Raw genomic sequence first — 18,971 nt, forward strand, 5'->3', positions numbered from 1 at the left:
TGCGGTGTGACCACCTCTCTATACGTGCTATCCACGATATTCTCCGCCTTGTGGATGCTCCACAGTGTTCCCAGCCGCCACTCCAGCTCTGAAACCCAGGCTTCCAGGAGCTGCAGCTGGAGACACTTCCCGCACACATGCTGGCCCCGGGCACTGGAAGTGTTCCTGGCTTCCCACATAGAGTAGGAGGAGCACACCATGCCTTTGAGCTCTCCTGCCATGACTTACCCCATTAAATTAAACTAAACCTTTTGGAAGATACTTAATATCAAACAATATCAATTACTCTAGGGCCCTTCTTCCCTGCTCCTCGTTGTTACAGAATATAGCCCTTACAAATGATGAACCACAAAATAAGACCTTAAAAACTATAAGCGATAAAAATAGTAAATACTTACCTGACCGTACTCACGGGTCACCTAGTTCCCTCCTCACCGAACTCCAAAGCAGCACTCGAGTGCAGACTTTGATGCTGACTGCAGGACACTCTTCCCAGACTGCTTCACAGCGATGCTGACTGCAGGACACTCTTGTCACTATCAGTTTCCGTTTAAGGCAAAACATTCTTGAATCGAAGCTACAGAAACAATTTGAGAGATGTCCCAACTCCAGCAAATACTGGGCTGATGCATCTGCAAGGCTTTTCTCTGTCAGTTGGAAAATAAACCCAGTTAGCTACAACAGTAAGAATCCACTAGGGGGTGAAATTGCTCTGTGAATGTTTTGTGCTCGTTTCTGATTAATGTAGAATCACACCTGAATTTGGAGAGAAGGCCCTTTCACAGTAATTGGCATTACAGTAAACAAATTGCAATACTGATCATTACAGATGTCTGATTTAACTGTCAACTTGATTGATAAAAATGCTTTTTAATATGAAGAATTAGTTGTGAAGCAACACTCCACTCAAAGCTCTCATGTTTTTATCTGAAATCAGTGGGGGTATTTTTGCTTGCATAAGTGAACAGTTTGCAAAGGGGGAAGCCCCAAACAGAATACCTCTCAGTTTTGAGGATTCTTTGCAGTTTTCTGAAATAGATGCAGGAATGCCTTTCAGGGATACAGTTATGGATCTCCTGTGATGTTGCTCTTTGAATTGGAGGGCACAGTGTTCTCTGGGAAACTGATTAGTAGCAGAGTACGTGAAATTGTGTTCTCCTTGCACAGCATCTTATGGCATAGGTGGGTTGTGGGAGATACTATTCAATGGAGAGAAGTGTGAGTTAATGTATTTTGGAATGAAAACAAAATGAAAGTCTTCACTTGCTGTAAAGACATTAAACAGGGAAATATAGAGGTTGAAATGGAAAAGCCACTGCAGGTAGATAAAGTAATAAGGAAGAATGGCATTTTGTAAATAGATGCACCACGTACAAGAGATTAGAAGTAGTACATTTGTATTGAGACAGTGATTAGGTTGAAGTTAGTGCAATTTGCACATCTGTAATAGGAAATATGTTAAAAGCTTTGGAAAACATGGAAGAGAAACCGTAACTACGAAGATAAATTTGACATACTGAGACTCATGACTTCATGACTCCTTTATTCAAGACAGAAAGCAGGAAACTATAGGCCGGTTAGCTTAATATCTGTTGCAGGGAAATTGCTGGAATCTATTATTAAGGAGGTTAGAGTGGAGAAAAGCTCAATGCAATCAGGCAGAGTCGACATGGGTTTGCGAGAGGGAAATCATGTTTGACTAATTTATTGGAGTTCTTTGAGGAAGTAACAAGCAATGTGGATATATTGCACTTGGATTTCCAGAAGGCATTTGACAAGGTGCCACATCAAAGGTTATTATGCAAAATAAGAGCTCATGGTATAGGGAGTGACATATTAGCATGGATAGAGGATTGGTTAGTTAACAGGAAACAGAGCAGGGATAAATGGATTATTTTCGGGCTGGCAAGACGTGATGAGTGGACTGCCACAGGGATTAGTGCTGGGGCCTCAACTATTTATAATTTATATCAATGACTTGGATGAAGAGACCGAATGTATGGTTGCTAAATTTTCTGATGGCACAAAAGTAGGTAAGAAAGTAAGTTGTGAAGAGGACATGAGCCTGCAAAGGGACATAGACAGGTTAAGTGAGTGGGCAAAAATCTGGCAGATGGAGTATTATGTGGGGAAATGTGAGCTTGTCCACTTTGACAGGAAGAATAGAAAAGCAGTAAACTATGTAAATGGAGGAAGATTGCACAGCTCCGAGGTACAGAGGAATCTGGGTGCTCTGGTACATGAATCACAAAAAGTTAGTATGCAGGTACAGCAAGTGATTAGGAAGGCAAATGGGACGTTGGCATTTATTGCAAGAGGAATGGAATATATAAGTAGCAATATTTTGCTATAGTTGTACAGGGCATTGGTGAGACCACATCTAGAGTACTGTTTGCAGTTTCCATCATCTTATTTAAGAAAGAATATAAATACATTAGAAGTAGTTCAGAGAAGGTTCACTCAACTGATACCTGGGATGGACGTGTTATCTTATAAGCAAAGGTTGGATTGACTGCGTCTGTATCCATGAGAGTTCAGAAGATTGTAAGGTGATCTTATTGAAACGTAAACAGCTTGAGGGTACGAGACAAGGTGGATGCTGAAAGGATGTTTTCCCTAATGGGAGAGACTAAAACTAGGGGATGCAATTTAAAAATAATGGGTCTCCCATTTTAAGGTGGAGATGAAAAAAATTTTTTTCTGAGGGCTGTGAATCTTTGGAACTCTCTTCCCCAGAGAGTGATGGAGGCAGGGTTATTAAATATTTAAAAGCAGAGGTAGATGGATTCTTGACTAACAAGTGAGTTAAATGTTATTGGGGGTAAATGGAATGTGGAGTTGAGGCCACAATCAGATCAGCCATGGTCTTATTGAATGGCAAAGCAGGCTCGAGGCCTACTCCTGCTCCGAAGTCGTATGTATGAATTGAATATTTTAATATTGTCATCAGGATTTGGCACTAGGTCATTAACCATTAATTTTATAGAAATAGAATATACTGCAGCAGAGTATATGTAAGGCAGAGATTGTTGCATCATTTAAGAGAACAACAGACGCACATTTGAAGCACCCCAGGGCATTGGGGTGGGGGTGGGGTGCGTGGGTGGAGTACGTTGTTTTAGTTTTTGGATTGATCTGTCCAGCACAGACAAGATGGACTGAATAGCCATCCATATAATGCATGTTTTAAATAATGTGGGACTGTTAACAGTTCTTTGGAATTCAGATTGGGATTTAGCAGGAATTAGAAATTTTGGTTTATGGTTATATTGGCATATGGAGTACTGTGAAAATGTTTCCTGGCTTTATCCATCCTGCTTGTTACATCCTCAAAGAACTCTAATAAATTTGTCAAGCATGATTTCCCTTAAAAAAAACCATGTTGACTCTGCCTGATTGTATTATGATTTTTAAAATGTCCTGATTCTATTTCTTTAATGGACTCTAGCATTTTTCCCGATGACAGGTGTTAGACTAACTGGCCTATAGTTTTCTGCTTTCTGTCTCCCTCCTTGAATAGTGGTGTTACATTTGTGGTTTTGCAATTCACAGGGACCTTTCCAGAGTCTAGGCAACTTTGAAAGATTACAACCAATGCATCCACTATTTCTGCAGTAATTTCCTTGAAGACCATAGGATGCAAGCCTACAGGTCGAGGGGACTTGCCTGGCTTAAGTCCCATTAGTTTTCCTCGTACTCCTTGTCTAGTGATTGTGATTGTTTTACGTTTCTCCCTCCCTTTAACCCCTTGCTTTTCTACAATTTTTAGGATGCTTTTTGTGTCTTCTACAAATGCTTGTTCAAAGTCTCTACCCTTGTTTCCCATTATTAATTCCCCAGTCTCTCCCTTTAAGGGATCAATGCTCACTGTTGCAGCTATTTTCCTTTTTATATACCTGTAGAAGCTTTTACTGTCTGTTTTTATATTTCTTGCTAGTTTTCTCTCGTACATCAGTTTCTCCCTTGTTTAGTTGTTCTTTGCTGGTTTCTAAAATTTTCACAATCTTCTGGCCTATCAGTTTTATCATTGCAGTATTGTACATCTTTTCTTTCAATTTGATATCATCCCTAGCTTCCTTAGTTAGCTGCATTCTTGTAGAATCTTTCTTTGTCAATGAAATATATTTTTTCTGAGTGAAATGAAATATGCTCTTAAATGTCTGCCATTGCTTCTGTCTTCAAAGCCTTGTAATTGCCTTTATTTAAGTTTAAGACACTAGTTATAGTCCCAAATTTCTCACCTTCAAACTGAATGTTATGATCACCCTTACCTACAGAATCTTTTAACTATGAGGTCATTATTTAATCCTGCCTCAGTACACATTACCAGGTCTAAAATAGCCTGTTCCCTACTTGGTTTCAGAATGTGTTGTTCTAAGAAACTGCTCCAAATACATTCTATGAACTTATCCTCAAGCTACCTTTGACAATTTGATTCGTCCAATCTATATGAAGATTAAAATCCACCATGATTATTGTGGTATCTTTCTTATGAGCCCCTAATATTTCTCGTTTTATACTCAGTATGTTTATACAGTGTAGCAACTGTCAGGGGGCCTATAAGTGAATGACTTCTTTCCATTGATATTTCTTATCTCCACCCAAATTGATTTTACATCTTGATCTTCTGAGTCAAGATCATTTCTCAGCACTGTGCTGACCTCATCCTTGATTAACACAGCTATCCCGCCTTCTTTTCCTTCCTTCCTGTCTTTCTGAAATGTCCAGGTGCCTTTGCAACCATGGGCAGAATTTTCTGCCTACCAGGCGGGGGGGGCCCGACCCAATCTGTGGCGGGCAGGGAGCCGATCCCCGCCAGGGAAGCGGGCCCCACCGCCATTTTAAGTGGGCAGGCCAATTAAGGCCTGCCCAGCATCATCCCGCGTCATTTTGCACATTGGCGAGCGGGCCCCGCCCCCTGCTCTCCAACGATAAAATTCAGTCCCATGCCTCTGTAATGGCTATCAGATCATACTCATTTATTTCTGTTTGTAATATCAATTCATCCATTTCGTTTCAAATGCTGCGTGCGCCCAGATAAAGAGCTTTTAATTATGACTTTTTCCCACACTGACCTTATTTCCTGGTGCACTCTTATGTTTGCGCGCTCTGTCCCTTCCTGTCACGCTCTGGTTATCATTACCCACATCGCTACCCTGCATTATTGCCTCCTTTCTCTTTAACTTTCCAAATACCCCTCACTTGAACTCTTCCGGCGTCCCCCCCATAAAATGATGATGCACGGCCCATAAATCACAGGATGGCTAGCTGACAGTTTGAGTCAGTCTAGAATTAGATTAGGTGAGTGTGCTGATGGTCAAACGTTAGTGCAGGTATGTCTGGAGGAAGAGGGAGAAAATCTCACTTCCCACCCCCTGGCTTTGCATCTTTAAATTTTTCTTTAAACTCGCAGCTTTGTCATATAGCTGTCTCAAGTATTCATTCTCTCACTTGTGCTCATCAACTCAACTGTCATGGAGTATTTTTTTAACTTGTATTTTCTATGTTAGCTTGCACTCTGGAACAAACTGTTAAATTAGTCATGCAGTAGTGATAAATAAATAGTTGAAGTGCCAGAAGAAAAATTTATTTCAATGTTCTTTGCAGTTTTTGGTTTCAGATACAGTTCTCAAGGAACGACTGGATCCAGAGACATTGGAATCTCTTGGACTTGTAAAGCAATCGCAGCAGTTCAACCAGAAATCTGTTAAAATCAAAACAAAACTATTGTAAGTCGTCATTTTTTTTCCCTATGTGGTTGGAAAAACGATAACTGCGATTATAGTGATGGACATATTGCTATTACTCAACGTTCAGGAGGTTCTAATTTATTCTCATTCCATATCATTTCAGGGTGGGGTCCTTGTCCAGAAAGCGTTCAAATAAATGTGTGTAATTCGATCATTAGATCTGAAGTAACTTTTTAAATGAGAGAAGTTAGTTAAATTGAGCCTTAATGCACCATGAAAATTTCTAAAATAAGACAAGAGCAACTCTGGAGTAGGTGTTCCATTTATGATTGGTTAGGCCTTTTAATAGAAAGGTCTAAATTAAAGGGAAATTGTTTGTTTTCAATTCTTAATTGGGGCTTTTAAACCAGCTGTTAAGCTGCCCTGTTACTGTAGTCGAGAGGCTTAATTTTTAGGTTATTCTATTTGGAAACATTCACAAGAATTTGTATTAAATTTAGGAAATAAACAAAGTTGAAAATCTTTTGCACTTTGAGCAGAAATCTGAACAAGTTTAAGAGTTGGTAATTTGAAATGTTAACGTTTAAATGACTGAACATTTAAGCTTATAGTTTTAAAAATGTTTCAGTGGTTGAATGCAACTTCTCCATCATGGAGAGTTGACGCTTAATGTGGATCATCGAGTTGCATTTTTCAACCAATACATTTTCCTGTTACCTAGTTAAGAAGTTGAAATGTAGAAATTTCAAATTTAGTTTTATATTGTAAGCGTGTCTCCCAATTGTACAGTGACAGGGTCCACTCATTTAATCTATCACTGTCCCTTTGTAACTTTATACTCCCGTCTATAATACTTACTATGGACAATACTGTACAAGCTGGGTCAGAAACAGAGTAAATTAATGAGCATATTCTGTGCTATTCAGATTACTCATTTGGTAATTATAAACCAGAAGGGCTTCTGGTTCAATTACTTAATCTGTGTCAAGTAATTTGATCTCAGCTGGGGTAGCAGTAGGGATGCTAAAATTGGCTTTGATGCCCCTGGGCCATGTCCCTGTTTCTGATCATAATTCAGTAACTTCTGCAGGATGATGTGTATGAAGATGCCATTGCTAATGGAAGTACAAGGATGTGTTTTTTTAATTATCTAAGTGTGAACTGATCAGTCCAGTTGGCTCTGAAACTGTATTCTCCAACTTGGTTGCCATGCCCTCGCTGATACTGACTCTCTTCACTTGGCACTATCTCTTCACACAGTTAATTCTCCAAAAACTGGTTTACTTTATTTTTCATTTGCTGACCCCCCTTCCTCTGCTAGTCACCATCACCAAGTGATTCTCTGACCCTTATTCTGCTCCCCTAATTCCATTCTGTATCGTTGGCTCTCACATCACACATCTATTGTCTTTTTTTGTCCTTAGATTATAGTGGACAAGGTAAACATTCAATGCTGGGTTGGTTTTCGTAACATTAACTGCTCCATTGCCTTGCACCTCACCACCATCAGTTCCTCCCCACCCTCCATCACCTGTGATCCCGTTCATCCTTTCCTTCTCCAACCTCTGAATCTTCATTCAAACCCCCAGCTAGTCACTTAGCCTTGCCATGTAAGTCCTCCCTCATGACATATCAACTCTCCTCATTAAGTCAGTCAGACTCCCTCTCCTCCTCCTCTTTCTTCCCTCCTACCCATTCCGTCAGTCTGTTTCTATCCCCTGAACCATCCCAACCAAGAATCTTTCCAGATGCTGCTCTTTGTGAACAATCTAACCGCTTTAGCTGTATACTCCTTCCTCCCTTAAGCTAACACACCCCAATCAGTCTGACCCTAAAACCCCATTCGTTATCTCTTTCTCCCCACCGCCGACCTCTGTGCTTGTGCCCCCTCTCTTGACAGCCACATAACTACAATCTTTATTGCACCCCCCCTGGAATCCTCCATCTGTGTCTGTCTTGGCTCTGTGTAGCCTGGAGGCTTGCAACTTCAGCATTCTGTCCCAGCAGCATAGCATTGCACCCCCATGCCTACTCACTAGCTTGCAACTAAATTGAAAATTGGCTGGCACAGTCAAATGACCGTTTTTTAAAAATTGCTTATTATGCTATAAATATAATCTTACATAGCATTCTATTTGTAGTGCTATAATTTTTTTTAAAGTTAAGAAATCAGTTTCTTAGTACCAATGAATAAGAAGGATGTAATTTGAGGTTTGCAAGGCTCAGGACAGGAAGGTCTAACATTTGATTGGTGAGAGCCTGAAGCTTATGGAGACAGTTGGAACAAAGTAAGTAGAATAAATATAAAAATGAACAAAATATAAATTTAATTTAAAAACTTAACTAATAGCACCTACAGAAATGAAACTGGGAGACTAACCTTGCAGGACTCATGGTGCCACTTAATGTTTGAAGACCTTATAGGTAATTATAATGGTAAGTATCAATCATTGAGGAATATGTGACTCTGAACATAGGTACAGTAGTGTGTACAACCACATCTCATCGATGTAGGTAAATTATGTTTGTATAGTATATAAAATATGTACAAGATGAAGACTGATTAGATCAAATAGTATGCCAGCACTCATTCTTGACTCAAGTATGAGACCTGTTAGTTATCGGTTACTGAGAGCAATTGGCATGCATCCAATTGTATTGCTGCAAGATTTCATGTAGGAGAAAGAAAGATGGCAAAAAAGACACAACTTACATATTGAATTGCCCAAAATGTTGGGTTGTCAGAGAACCCACAACAGGTTTGTTAAATTCGATATTCATTACACATTTGAAACTGCATCTTTAATTATTAAATAGTGAACAATATCAGTATTTGCTGAACCATTTCAATTTGTTTATAATTGCTATTGATGCAAATATGATTTGAAGCACTCTGTTGGAGTGCATCAATTTGTATAACTGGTTTATAACGTCAATGTGCCGCATAATGTTTTTGATTTTGGCTGACTGTTTGGACATAGTAGGTGAAGATAAAACATTTTTTTGTGGCATGTGAGGAAAAAAAACGGTCATTCAGGCTGTTGCTGTATAATATTCAATAGCTGGTTGGAGAGATTGTGTCCAAGGCTCACACCTTTAACTTGATTGAGATTTGTGTGTATGCATGTATCTGAGCAGAACTCAAGATTAAGAAGAAATGCAAGTATGTGATCATGTATGGAATTTTGTAATAACTTATTCACATACTTTCTTTCTTAGTTATAAGCAGCAGAAGTTTAATTTGTTAAGAGAAGAAAATGAAGGTTATGGAAAGCTTTTTACTGAGCTGGGCCAAGACTTAACCGGAAATCTCACAAGTGACCTAATACTAGAAAACATCAAATCACTTATAGGTAATGTAGCACAACTGAAAGAGACCTCAGAAATAGATCATTAAATGTGAACATGAATTTATGTCTCTTTTGTTGTATGGATTATGCTTGTCTTTGTTCCCCCTATTTAGGATATTGATGCATCAGTGTATTTAGGACCAAAAGTTTGGGATTTTTGATTGAGAACATTGATTATCCCCCATTAGTCCCCTCTATAATAACTGATAATGGAGGATCAACCGTGTAATCTACCAGAGAGTTGTTTGTTTTGGTTATAACTGTTTTAAAAATATTTTTAAAATTAATATAATAAAGCCTGCCTTTATCATTAAAATTATATAATTTTACCTCTTATTTTGTGACCATAAATGATGCTTAAGTAGTGATGACATCCCCTTTGAGGCCTAGATTTTGCTTCGCTAATAGAATAGTTCTGGCCCTGCAAATAATATGCCCATCAAATAACAAGAATCAAGGCACTTGTTAAGCTGAAAAACATTTTTATCTGAGTTTATTTGCTTTTGCTTTTGGTTTTCAGTTTTGTAATTGCCCTCAAGATAATCTAGTAGTTTCTTTTTTGAGGAACTAAATTTTTCCCGATTTTTATCATATCCATTTCAAAGTAAAATGCACTCGATATTCAGATGTAGCAGTATTACAAAACTTCAACTGAACTAATTAGATTTTCCTGGTTTTTTTTTAGGTTGCTTTAATCTGGATCCAAACCGGGTTTTGGATATTATCCTAGAAGTTTATGAATGTAGGCCAGAACACGATGACTTTTTTGTACCTTTGATAGAATCTTACATGTACATGTGTGAACTGCAGACTCTTTGTCATATTTTGGGCTTCAAATTTAAATTTTATCAGGTACTGTAGAAACATATTCCTTTTTTTTAAAAAGCGTTTAAGTTCATTTGCTTAAATGTTCTGTAATAGTGGTATGTGAGTGAGTTAATTGATGGCTCCCAAGCATTAGCATTGAATAGTGATTAACTCTATACTGACGGTGAGCCTTGTTTGTGAATGTTTCAACTTGAAATTATTTATTGTGCATAATTTATTTTATATTTTATGGCCATTTATGTTTTTAAAAAAGTTGATTTGATGTTGACTGGAGGTACTTATTGTTTTGATGGTATATTCTCTCACCTCCCTCCTGCACTGTAGAACTGCTCAGCTGATGCCTTTTAGTTCTAGACTGTGGGAAAAGGTGTTGAGAAGACAGCCTCTCAAAACTGAGGTAAGTACCTGCATTCAACGATATAAAAATGTCTAACTGAAAGGTTGTATAACATATAACTGAACTTTTGTTTTGTTACATTGCTTAGCACTTTTCCCTTTGGTTAGAGTAGATATGTTTTTCCTTTAAGACGACTATACGTAATATCACCAGAATTTAATTGTTTACTTTGTCATTAGTTGCACAGTTATATGCCTTAGTTCGGCCATGATGTGAGAAATTATTGCTGTTTTCTTGTTTGTTTCTTAAATCAGTTTGTTTAAAAAAATGTTCATGAAGTTCCAATGTCTCACTCTCGCGATTGAAACCATGCATTTAATAATGATAAGCACCTTCCAAATGCGTGACCTCTAGCACTTAGAATAACAAGGGCTGCAGATTCATGGGAACACAACCGTCCGCAAGTTCCCTTCCAAGTCACAGATCATCCTGACTTGGAACTATATCGCTGTTTCTTCATTGTCACTAGGTCAAAATCCTGGAACACCCTTCCTAGCAACACTATGGGTGTTTGTACAACGCATGGCTGCAGCGGTTCAAGAAGGCAGCACACCACCTTCTCTTGGGCAATTAGGGATGGACAATAAATGCTGGCCTAGCCAGCGATGCCCACATCCCATGAACAAATAAAAAAACATGTGATATTACCTGGCTTTCTGGCTACTTTTCCTTTTTATTAATTGATCTTGTGCATGTCAAGAAAAGTGAACTGAACCAAAAATAGTCATCTGCAGTGTTCTGAATGAATGTGAAATTGCAGTTTACAATTTGACTCTGTGATCTAAAACTAGACTTTTATATTATTGCTTAAGCTTTTAAATTAATGTGGAAATTTAATTTAAGATGAGTTGAATAAATGTTTTGAATTTTATTGTCAACTTTAATGAAGAATCAAAGTACTGTGAACAAGCAAGTTTTTCCTGCTTAGTCAAGCTTTTTTTTAAATTTAAGGAACCAAATGGAGAGACGCCATCTTCACTTTATCGGGTAGCTGCGATACTACTACAAAACAACTTGATAGAACTTGATGATCTTTATGTGCATGTAAGTGAACTAATTATTGAGAATGTCATGAATTTTTATCAATTTTCTAAAATCCAAGTTGGAGTAGAGTTTTATTTTGTGCCCAACTTGACATCAAGAATTCTTGTTTTCACTTGAACTACAAAAAATAATAGTCAGATGTGTGATAATGAGTTGAAATGTCATGTATTGGTGTCCCAGTATTGTAACAGCAAGACGGGTAACAATGCTACATTAAAAACCCCTTAAGGATACAAATACTTGAGGCACCTTTATGGGCCTTGAGTCTTCACACCAAACACATGGAGGTGCAACTTCACTCAATAATGAGGATAATCTCTGGAATTCTGAGATCAGTTCTAGTTAAGTGATTACCAGCCCTCTCAAATGTCACCCCTCCCTCCATTTGACGAAACGCAGCAACACGCAGAGAAATAACTCATCAGCAGTACCTTGAACCTCCCCATCCATAGACACCTTCAAGAACCCCCAACTTGCCACATGGCACTAGGAAATGCCCTCTGGGCATGAATTGAACATCTCCAACTCCATTACGCTGATGAAACCTGGAGGGAAACTTGGGCAGAAAATACACTCCCAAATAAACGCATTGTCTCCAACCCAACATCTCAACAACCAGGTTTTAATTTTCCCTGGGGCATACGGACAAACCTGCAATAGAATGCGGACTGGACATGGCCGATGTGGCTGCCTGATATACAAGTAGCACTTTAAAACTGTTGTAAGATGTGTGTTGTTTACTAGGTCTCATGGAGAGATTCTGAGTCTTGTATAGTTTAACATGAAGTGTTTATTAACTTGTAGTTACTATATAGATATATACAGTGTAAGGTCCAAGCTCAGAGCTGTTTTCATGCTTGCATCTACACACTTCTCTGTCCAGTCCAAGATTGCCCCTCTCGACTCGGGTCATGCGTTCCTTTATATCACAGTGCGGGCAGAACTATATCCAGTCGCGTTAACCCTTTCTATGCCAGACCTTTATACAACAAAGACCTTGCCTGTCTGTGACTGCAGAAATCCTGACCAAACTTTCTTAGCATTTCTTCACAGACTAAGATTTTTTGCGAGGCGGTATTTTTCTTCTCACCGGTTACAGGCCCGCTGGTGGCTAGTCAGGCCTGTCCATGACTGTCAGATTCTCCCACAGCGGGGGCAAGTGAAGGTGCAGCTGCTGCTGTGGGCAATTGGATCTATCCCTCCGCTCCGTTTCTCTTTCATGCTGCCTCTTCGCTGATTCTCAAAGGTGTCTGTCGCGCTCCTGATGTGGCATCTCCAGGCATAACAGATCTATGGCCTGCATTTCCTACTGACGATTGTTGATGTGGCACACAGTGTGATTTATTCAGGGAGTCTTTGAGACCTTTGCGTGGGGGCCCTGTCTTGCATTTACCAGTGGTCAGCTCTCCATTCAACACGACCTTGAGCAGGCGATTGTCGTCTACCCAAATCATGGAGCATATAATAACACCTTGCCCCTGACTTAGTTTGAGGGCCACATCCTGGAGTTACATTTGCTCTCCAGCAGGGTAATGGACTGGTTAGGGAACTTGACATTAAAAATGTGTTGACAGCTTCTGCTCCTATAGCTTCACGAAAGAAGAAGAAAATGGGATTAAAGTTGCTGATGACCAAAATGTAATTGATACTGCATTGCTTCCTTTAAGAATAATCCCAGATGTTGATAGTTTTGCCATCATAGGAAGTTTTATAATCTTAACTTAATGATTTTGACATCACTTGTAGGGAGTTCCTTGGCAGATTCAAAATCAATTAACATGGATAAAAGAGCTGAATTCAAGAGGAGAGCTGAGAGTGACTGTCCTTAACATCAAGGCAGCCTTTGACCAAGTGTGGCATTAAATAGCCCCAGCCAACTTGAAGTCAATAGGCTGGAGCCATACCTAGCACAAAAGGAAGATACTTGGTTATTGGAGGCCAATCATCTTACCCTCAGGACATTGCTGCAGGAGTTTCTCAGGGTCATAGCTGAGGCCCAATCATCTTCAGCTGCTTCATCAATGACCTTCCTTCTATCATAAGGTCAGAAGTGGGAACGTTTGCTGATGATTGTACAGTGTTCAGTACTATTTGCATACTCGTCACACTGAAGAAGTCCATGTCTGCATACAGCAAGACCTGGGCAACCTTCTGGCTTGAGCTGTGTCAGGCAATGACTGTACCCAAAAAGAGCAAATCTGAGCATCTCCTGTTGATGTTCAATGGCACTACTGTTGCTGCATACCCCACCATCAACATCTCGGGGATTATTATTGAGCAGAAACCTACCTGAACTGGCCATATAAACACTGTGTCTATCAGAGCAGGTCAGAGGCTGGGAATTCTGCGGCAAACTTATCTCCTGACTTCCCAAAGCCTAACTACCACGTACAAGGCACAAGTCAGGAGTATGTTTGAATGCTGTCCACTTGCTTGTATGAATGCAGCACCATCAACACTCAAGAAGCTGGATGTCATCCAGGACAAAGCAGCCCAATTGATTGGAAACCCATCCATGCTTGAAACATTGACTGATTCCACCACTGGTGCACAGAGGCAGCAGTGTGTACCATATACAAGAAGCATTGCGACAACTTGCAAAGCCTCCTTTGACTGCACCTTCCAAACCTGTGGCCTCCAGCAGCTGGAAGAACAAGAGCAACAGCTGCATGCAAACACCACCACCTGCAAGTTTCTCACCAAACCACACATAATCTTGCCTTGGAACTACAGCGCTGCTCCTTCACTTGTCACCAGACTAAAATTCTGGAACTCCCTAATAGCACTGTGGATGTACCTACACCACATGGATTGCAGTGGCTCAAGAAGATGGCTCACCATCACTTTCTTAAGGGCATTGAGGGATGGGCAAGAAATTCTGGCCTTTCCATGAATGAATATTTTTTTAAAAAGCTGCCAGCCACGCCATTTCATCCCATCCAAGCAGCATATCCTTCGATTCCTTTCTCATGTTTAACTAGACTTTTTCCCTGAACTGCATCAATTATTAGTTGCATTAAAATTTCTCAGCAATCATTCAACAGCCTTGACTTTCTTCCCTCACCTCTGAAGGTGCTTGGATGTTTCCCATTGGTTCTGCCACTTGAATTTCCTTTCGCCCAACTAACTGACGTAACCCTTCCCGTTTATTCATCATACTGTTCATATTGTGGGTGAGATACAGTTTCAAAGATATATAGAACAATGAACTTTACATATTAAAAAGAGAGAAATATCTATAAAGGAGAATGAAAGGATATGTGAAAAAGTACATCTAATATCTAACAGGAGTTTGTGAAACAGCCTTCAAGAAACCTTCAGCCGTTTATGCATAAGTGTACAATGTAAATTAACTATGGTTGGAGAAATACCATTTGGAATTCCACTGTCAAGTGGGCACTATTAACTTGCTGTGTTTGTTTAAAATGTAAAATCTATTTTGGACTGTTGCCTTAAAGGGAGTATGTAACTGGGGGTCAGGTTATTTAGGAATTTTAGCAGTTATTATAGTAGTAAGTAATTGTAGCCTTATAGGTGCTTGAAATTTTTTCTTTTGTTAATAAATATTTTCATTTAATTTTTAAAATCTCTAAATGTCTTGGACTTATTACTTCTGAATTCAGTGCACACATCATCTCATAAATACAAATTTGCAAGACCATTGTGATAGTGCAACCAAGTTTCCCTTGTGGATTTGGTCCGCTTGGCACACGTCATCTGCCACATCATAAACACTTGATATCATGTGGAGTGAATCAGTTGGCTCAACTACTTCCTAAGTGAGTGATGCTGAGGCCAACACCTTTCCCTCCACCTCCACCCCCCAACAATATCATTTAATTTGATGGATTGAAACTGGGATTTTGATCTGTGAGACTCACTGGAAAAATTGACTTTGAGCCACACAAGAGCCCAAAGAAATGAGGTGACAAAAACTGCCTTTAAGGTTTCTTTTGAAATGATAGTAATATGTTGTAAAGAAAGGTACAATGGAACACCTCGGGTTACAGTTTTCAAATAATGGCATGTGGCAAGTTTTGCACAGGGTAAAATATTTTCATAGGGATTTTGACATTCAGCATTCATTTTATTTCTCATGCACTTACAATAGGTTTAGTTGTGGTTCACTATTCCTGAAGGGAGAAATCTATTTTAGTGACTTGTATTGAGTTCTCCCAGACAAGTGAGCTTTTACGATAAAGAATCATTGATAACAATAAAAAGGAATACTTCCGTGTTTATAACATCATGACCACAGGATGTCCCAAAGCGTTTTACAACCAATGAGATACTCTTCAAGTGTAATTACTGTTGTAATGTAGGAAACATGGCGGCTAATTTGCACGCAGCAATCTCCCACAAACAGCAATGTGACAACCTGTTTTACAATTGATTGAACATCAGGGATAACTGCCCTACTCTTTGAAATAGTACCATAGAATGTCTTTACATTCACTTGAGAGGGCAGATGGGGCCCCAGTTTTATGTCTTCCATATCCAAAAGGAGAATGCAGCACTCCATCAGTACTGCACTGGAGCATCAGCCTTGATTTGAACTTTTTTAGGTTTCCTTGCTTGTGAATATTTCACAAAATTGATGCATAGCTTTTACATTACAGTAGACATTAAAGTTGTGCTAGCAGCAATTGCACATGTTTGTATAAGCACTTTGAAATGTTGCTATTAATAGATAAATTAGTCATTTGAACTTTATTTTAATGACATAAATGTCTTAAGATTTAATAATGCTTTAGATTTAGTATTTAGTCCAATGTATTAAGTAATACGTACATGTGAAGAAATTTGTGGCGGTGTGGAAATGACTTGATTGAGATTGATCATTTTAATCCAATTTCTTACTTCAGAATTGTTATTTGTGTTAACCATATCCACCTTCTCATTATACCAGTGTCATTTACCTTTTTTAACCAAGTAGAAAATTTTACGTAGACCTTGAAGTGATCTATTTAGGAATTGATTGAATTTTACTGTATAATATGTAAGGGACGCAACTTCAAATCTTTCTGGTCTGTATATGTGCTTAGAATTATTTTCATATATCTGGCAAAAAGAGAATGAGAATGGAATGGCATAAAAGCAAGCCCAAAAATCATCATCTGGCATGTGAATTGTAACAAGGTACTAAGGTGGAGTGGGTTCTATTAGGTACAAAGAGGGTGATAAATGTTTAGAGGTACAGGGCAAGATGAGAATACTTAATAAGTACTTTGTATTTATGTCTAACAGGGAAGAGAATTCTAACAAAATATCGGTTGGTAACAGTAATGAATGAGGTGAAAATTGATAGGAAGAATATACTGGAAAGACTTGCTATGCTTAGAGTGGATCAGTTGCTCAATCTGGATGGCTTGCATCCCAGGTTGCTAAGGAAATGGGAGTGGAAATAGAATAAGGGCATGCCATAATCTTGCCCAGATACAGGTGAGGTGCCAGAGGTTTGAAGAGTAGCAAATGTGAGAGCCTTATGAAAGAAGGGGTGGAAGGTACAATCTTAGTAACTACAGGCTGGTCAGCTCATCATCAGTGGTGGGTAAAGTTTTAGAAACGATTGGGGGGAAATGAAATCAGCAGGCACTTGGGGAGGTTTGAGTTAATTAAGGATAGTCAGCGCAGATTTGTAAAAGGCAGATCATGCTTGACTCATCTAATTACATTTTTTGATGAAGTAACAGAGAAGGTTGAACGGAAAACAATGGACTTTTTCTATATGGGTTTTAAAGTAGCCTTTGATGAAGTACCACATAAAAGTCTGGTTAACAAAATTGATGCTTGTGGAATAGGAGGGTCACCATCAGCTTGGATAAAAAATTGGCTTATGGACAGGAAACAGTGAATCTATAAAATATAGGAGTACCAAGTGAAATTTCAAAATTTGACAATGATTCCTAACTTGGAGGTGTGGCTGATGGTGAAAATGATGCCTTTTGACTGCAATAGTAGGTAGGCTAATAGAAAGGGCAGGCAGGCGGCAGATGGAATTTAATACAGAGAAGTGTGAGTTGATGCATTTTGGCAGAAGGAATAGGGAGTGGCAAAATAGACTCAATAGCTTGATACTGATATTCCAGCTCTAAAAAGAGCACAGGGACGGAGGGACATGGATCCTTGAATGTGGCAGGATGTACTTGAGAGAGCAGTTCGCAAAACGTACAGGACCTTGGACTTCATGAATAGAGACATTGGGTACAAAAGTAGGAATGTTCGAATAGAATCATAAAAGTTTTACAGCACAGAAGGAGGCCACTTGACCTATCATGTCTGCATTGGCTGAAAAATGAGCCACCCGGCCTAATCCCACTTTCCAGCATTTGGCCTGTAGCCCTTCAGATTATAGCACTTCAGGTGCACATCCCAGGCATCTTTTAAATGATATGAAGTTTTCTACCTTCAGCATCCTTTTCAGGCAGAGAGTTCCATTCCTGAACCACGCTCTAGGTGAAAAATCTTTCCCTCATCTCCCCTCTAATCCTTCTACCAGTCCCTCTAAATCCAAGCCCCTAGGCACTGAGCTCTCTGCTAAGGTAAATAGACCCTTCTATCCACTCTATCTGGGCCCCTCAATTTTATAGATCTCAACTAAATCTCCCCTCCATCCCTGCTCCAAGGAGAACAGCCCCAGCCTATCCAAACTCTCCTCATAGCTGCAATTTTCCAGTCCTGTCAACATTCACGTAAACCTCCTCTGTACCCTCTCTAGTGCAATTATACCCTTTTCAAGAATGAGGTGACCAGAACTGCACACTGCACTCAAGTTGTGGCCTGACTAATGTTTTATATAGTTTCCAGAGGTTTATGGATTTGGGCAAAAGGTGAGGGGAAATGTGAGGAAAAACTTTTTTATGCATGAGGATGGTGGAAGCAGAGATGATGAATGATTTCAAAAAGCAAATGGATTGGCACTTGCAGGGCTTCAGGGTTAGAATGGGAGAATGGACTGACTGGATTGCTGTGCAGTGAGGCGGAATGGACTCAAAGTCTGAATCTTCCAGTTCTGACTCCAGTTTAAATCCAGCGATGAACAGAATTGGGAGGCCAAGTAGCGATCATAATTCCAGCGAAGCTGTGTCCCCTTTCTTGTCATGAACTGAAGATAGACCCCTTCAAGTCTTGACTTCTGTTACTTGACTTAGTGTTTTTAAATGGACCTGTCACAGCCTCTAACACTGCACAGCCTTCCCCCACCAATGTTGCGCATCGCCCCCTGTGCCAGCCATTAGACAGTGCTCACCCCCCTCCTTCACCTTCATCTTCTGACATTTTTCATACCTCCTCCTTCCCCACAATTGCTCATCCCCATAGCCCCCTGACATGGTTGAACTCTGCTTAGCACCTGACAACGGTCACCAACCCCCCCACCTATAAAAGTGTTCGCCCTCCCTCACCTCATGACATTGTACAACCCCTGACACTGCTCCCCTCTCTCTCGGGCATCCGACAGTGCTCACCCTCCCCCACTTCACCTCCAACATTGTCAGGGGGTGAGGGGAAGTGAACAATGCTCATTCACACCCCCTCTCTCCCCAACACTCCCGACATTGCTGACTCTCCCAACATTTAGCTGGACAGGAGCTAGGGATTCCAGAAGACGATTTGGGAGAGATGGGTGAACATTGTGGTAGTAGGGGAGGTGTGAGTATGATC

General features: G+C 39.8%; 1 protein-coding gene across 1 annotated transcript in view; it reads left to right on the top strand.

The window, feature by feature from the left end:
* The window catches only part of thoc2 (THO complex 2), a 162,537-nt gene that overhangs the window by 50,056 nt on the left and 93,510 nt on the right, over positions 1 to 18,971 (top strand). The window contains exons 6-9 of the mRNA XM_078547456.1: positions 5,608 to 5,729; positions 8,910 to 9,043; positions 9,726 to 9,892; positions 11,217 to 11,309. Coding sequence (XP_078403582.1) covers positions 5,608 to 5,729; positions 8,910 to 9,043; positions 9,726 to 9,892; positions 11,217 to 11,309 — 516 coding nt within the window. The remainder of the gene's footprint in view (positions 1 to 5,607; positions 5,730 to 8,909; positions 9,044 to 9,725; positions 9,893 to 11,216; positions 11,310 to 18,971) is intronic.

This window comes from Cetorhinus maximus, chromosome 8 (genome assembly GCF_964194155.1).
Source record: "Cetorhinus maximus chromosome 8, sCetMax3.hap1.1, whole genome shotgun sequence".
NCBI classification, from domain to species: domain Eukaryota; kingdom Metazoa; phylum Chordata; class Chondrichthyes; order Lamniformes; family Cetorhinidae; genus Cetorhinus; species Cetorhinus maximus.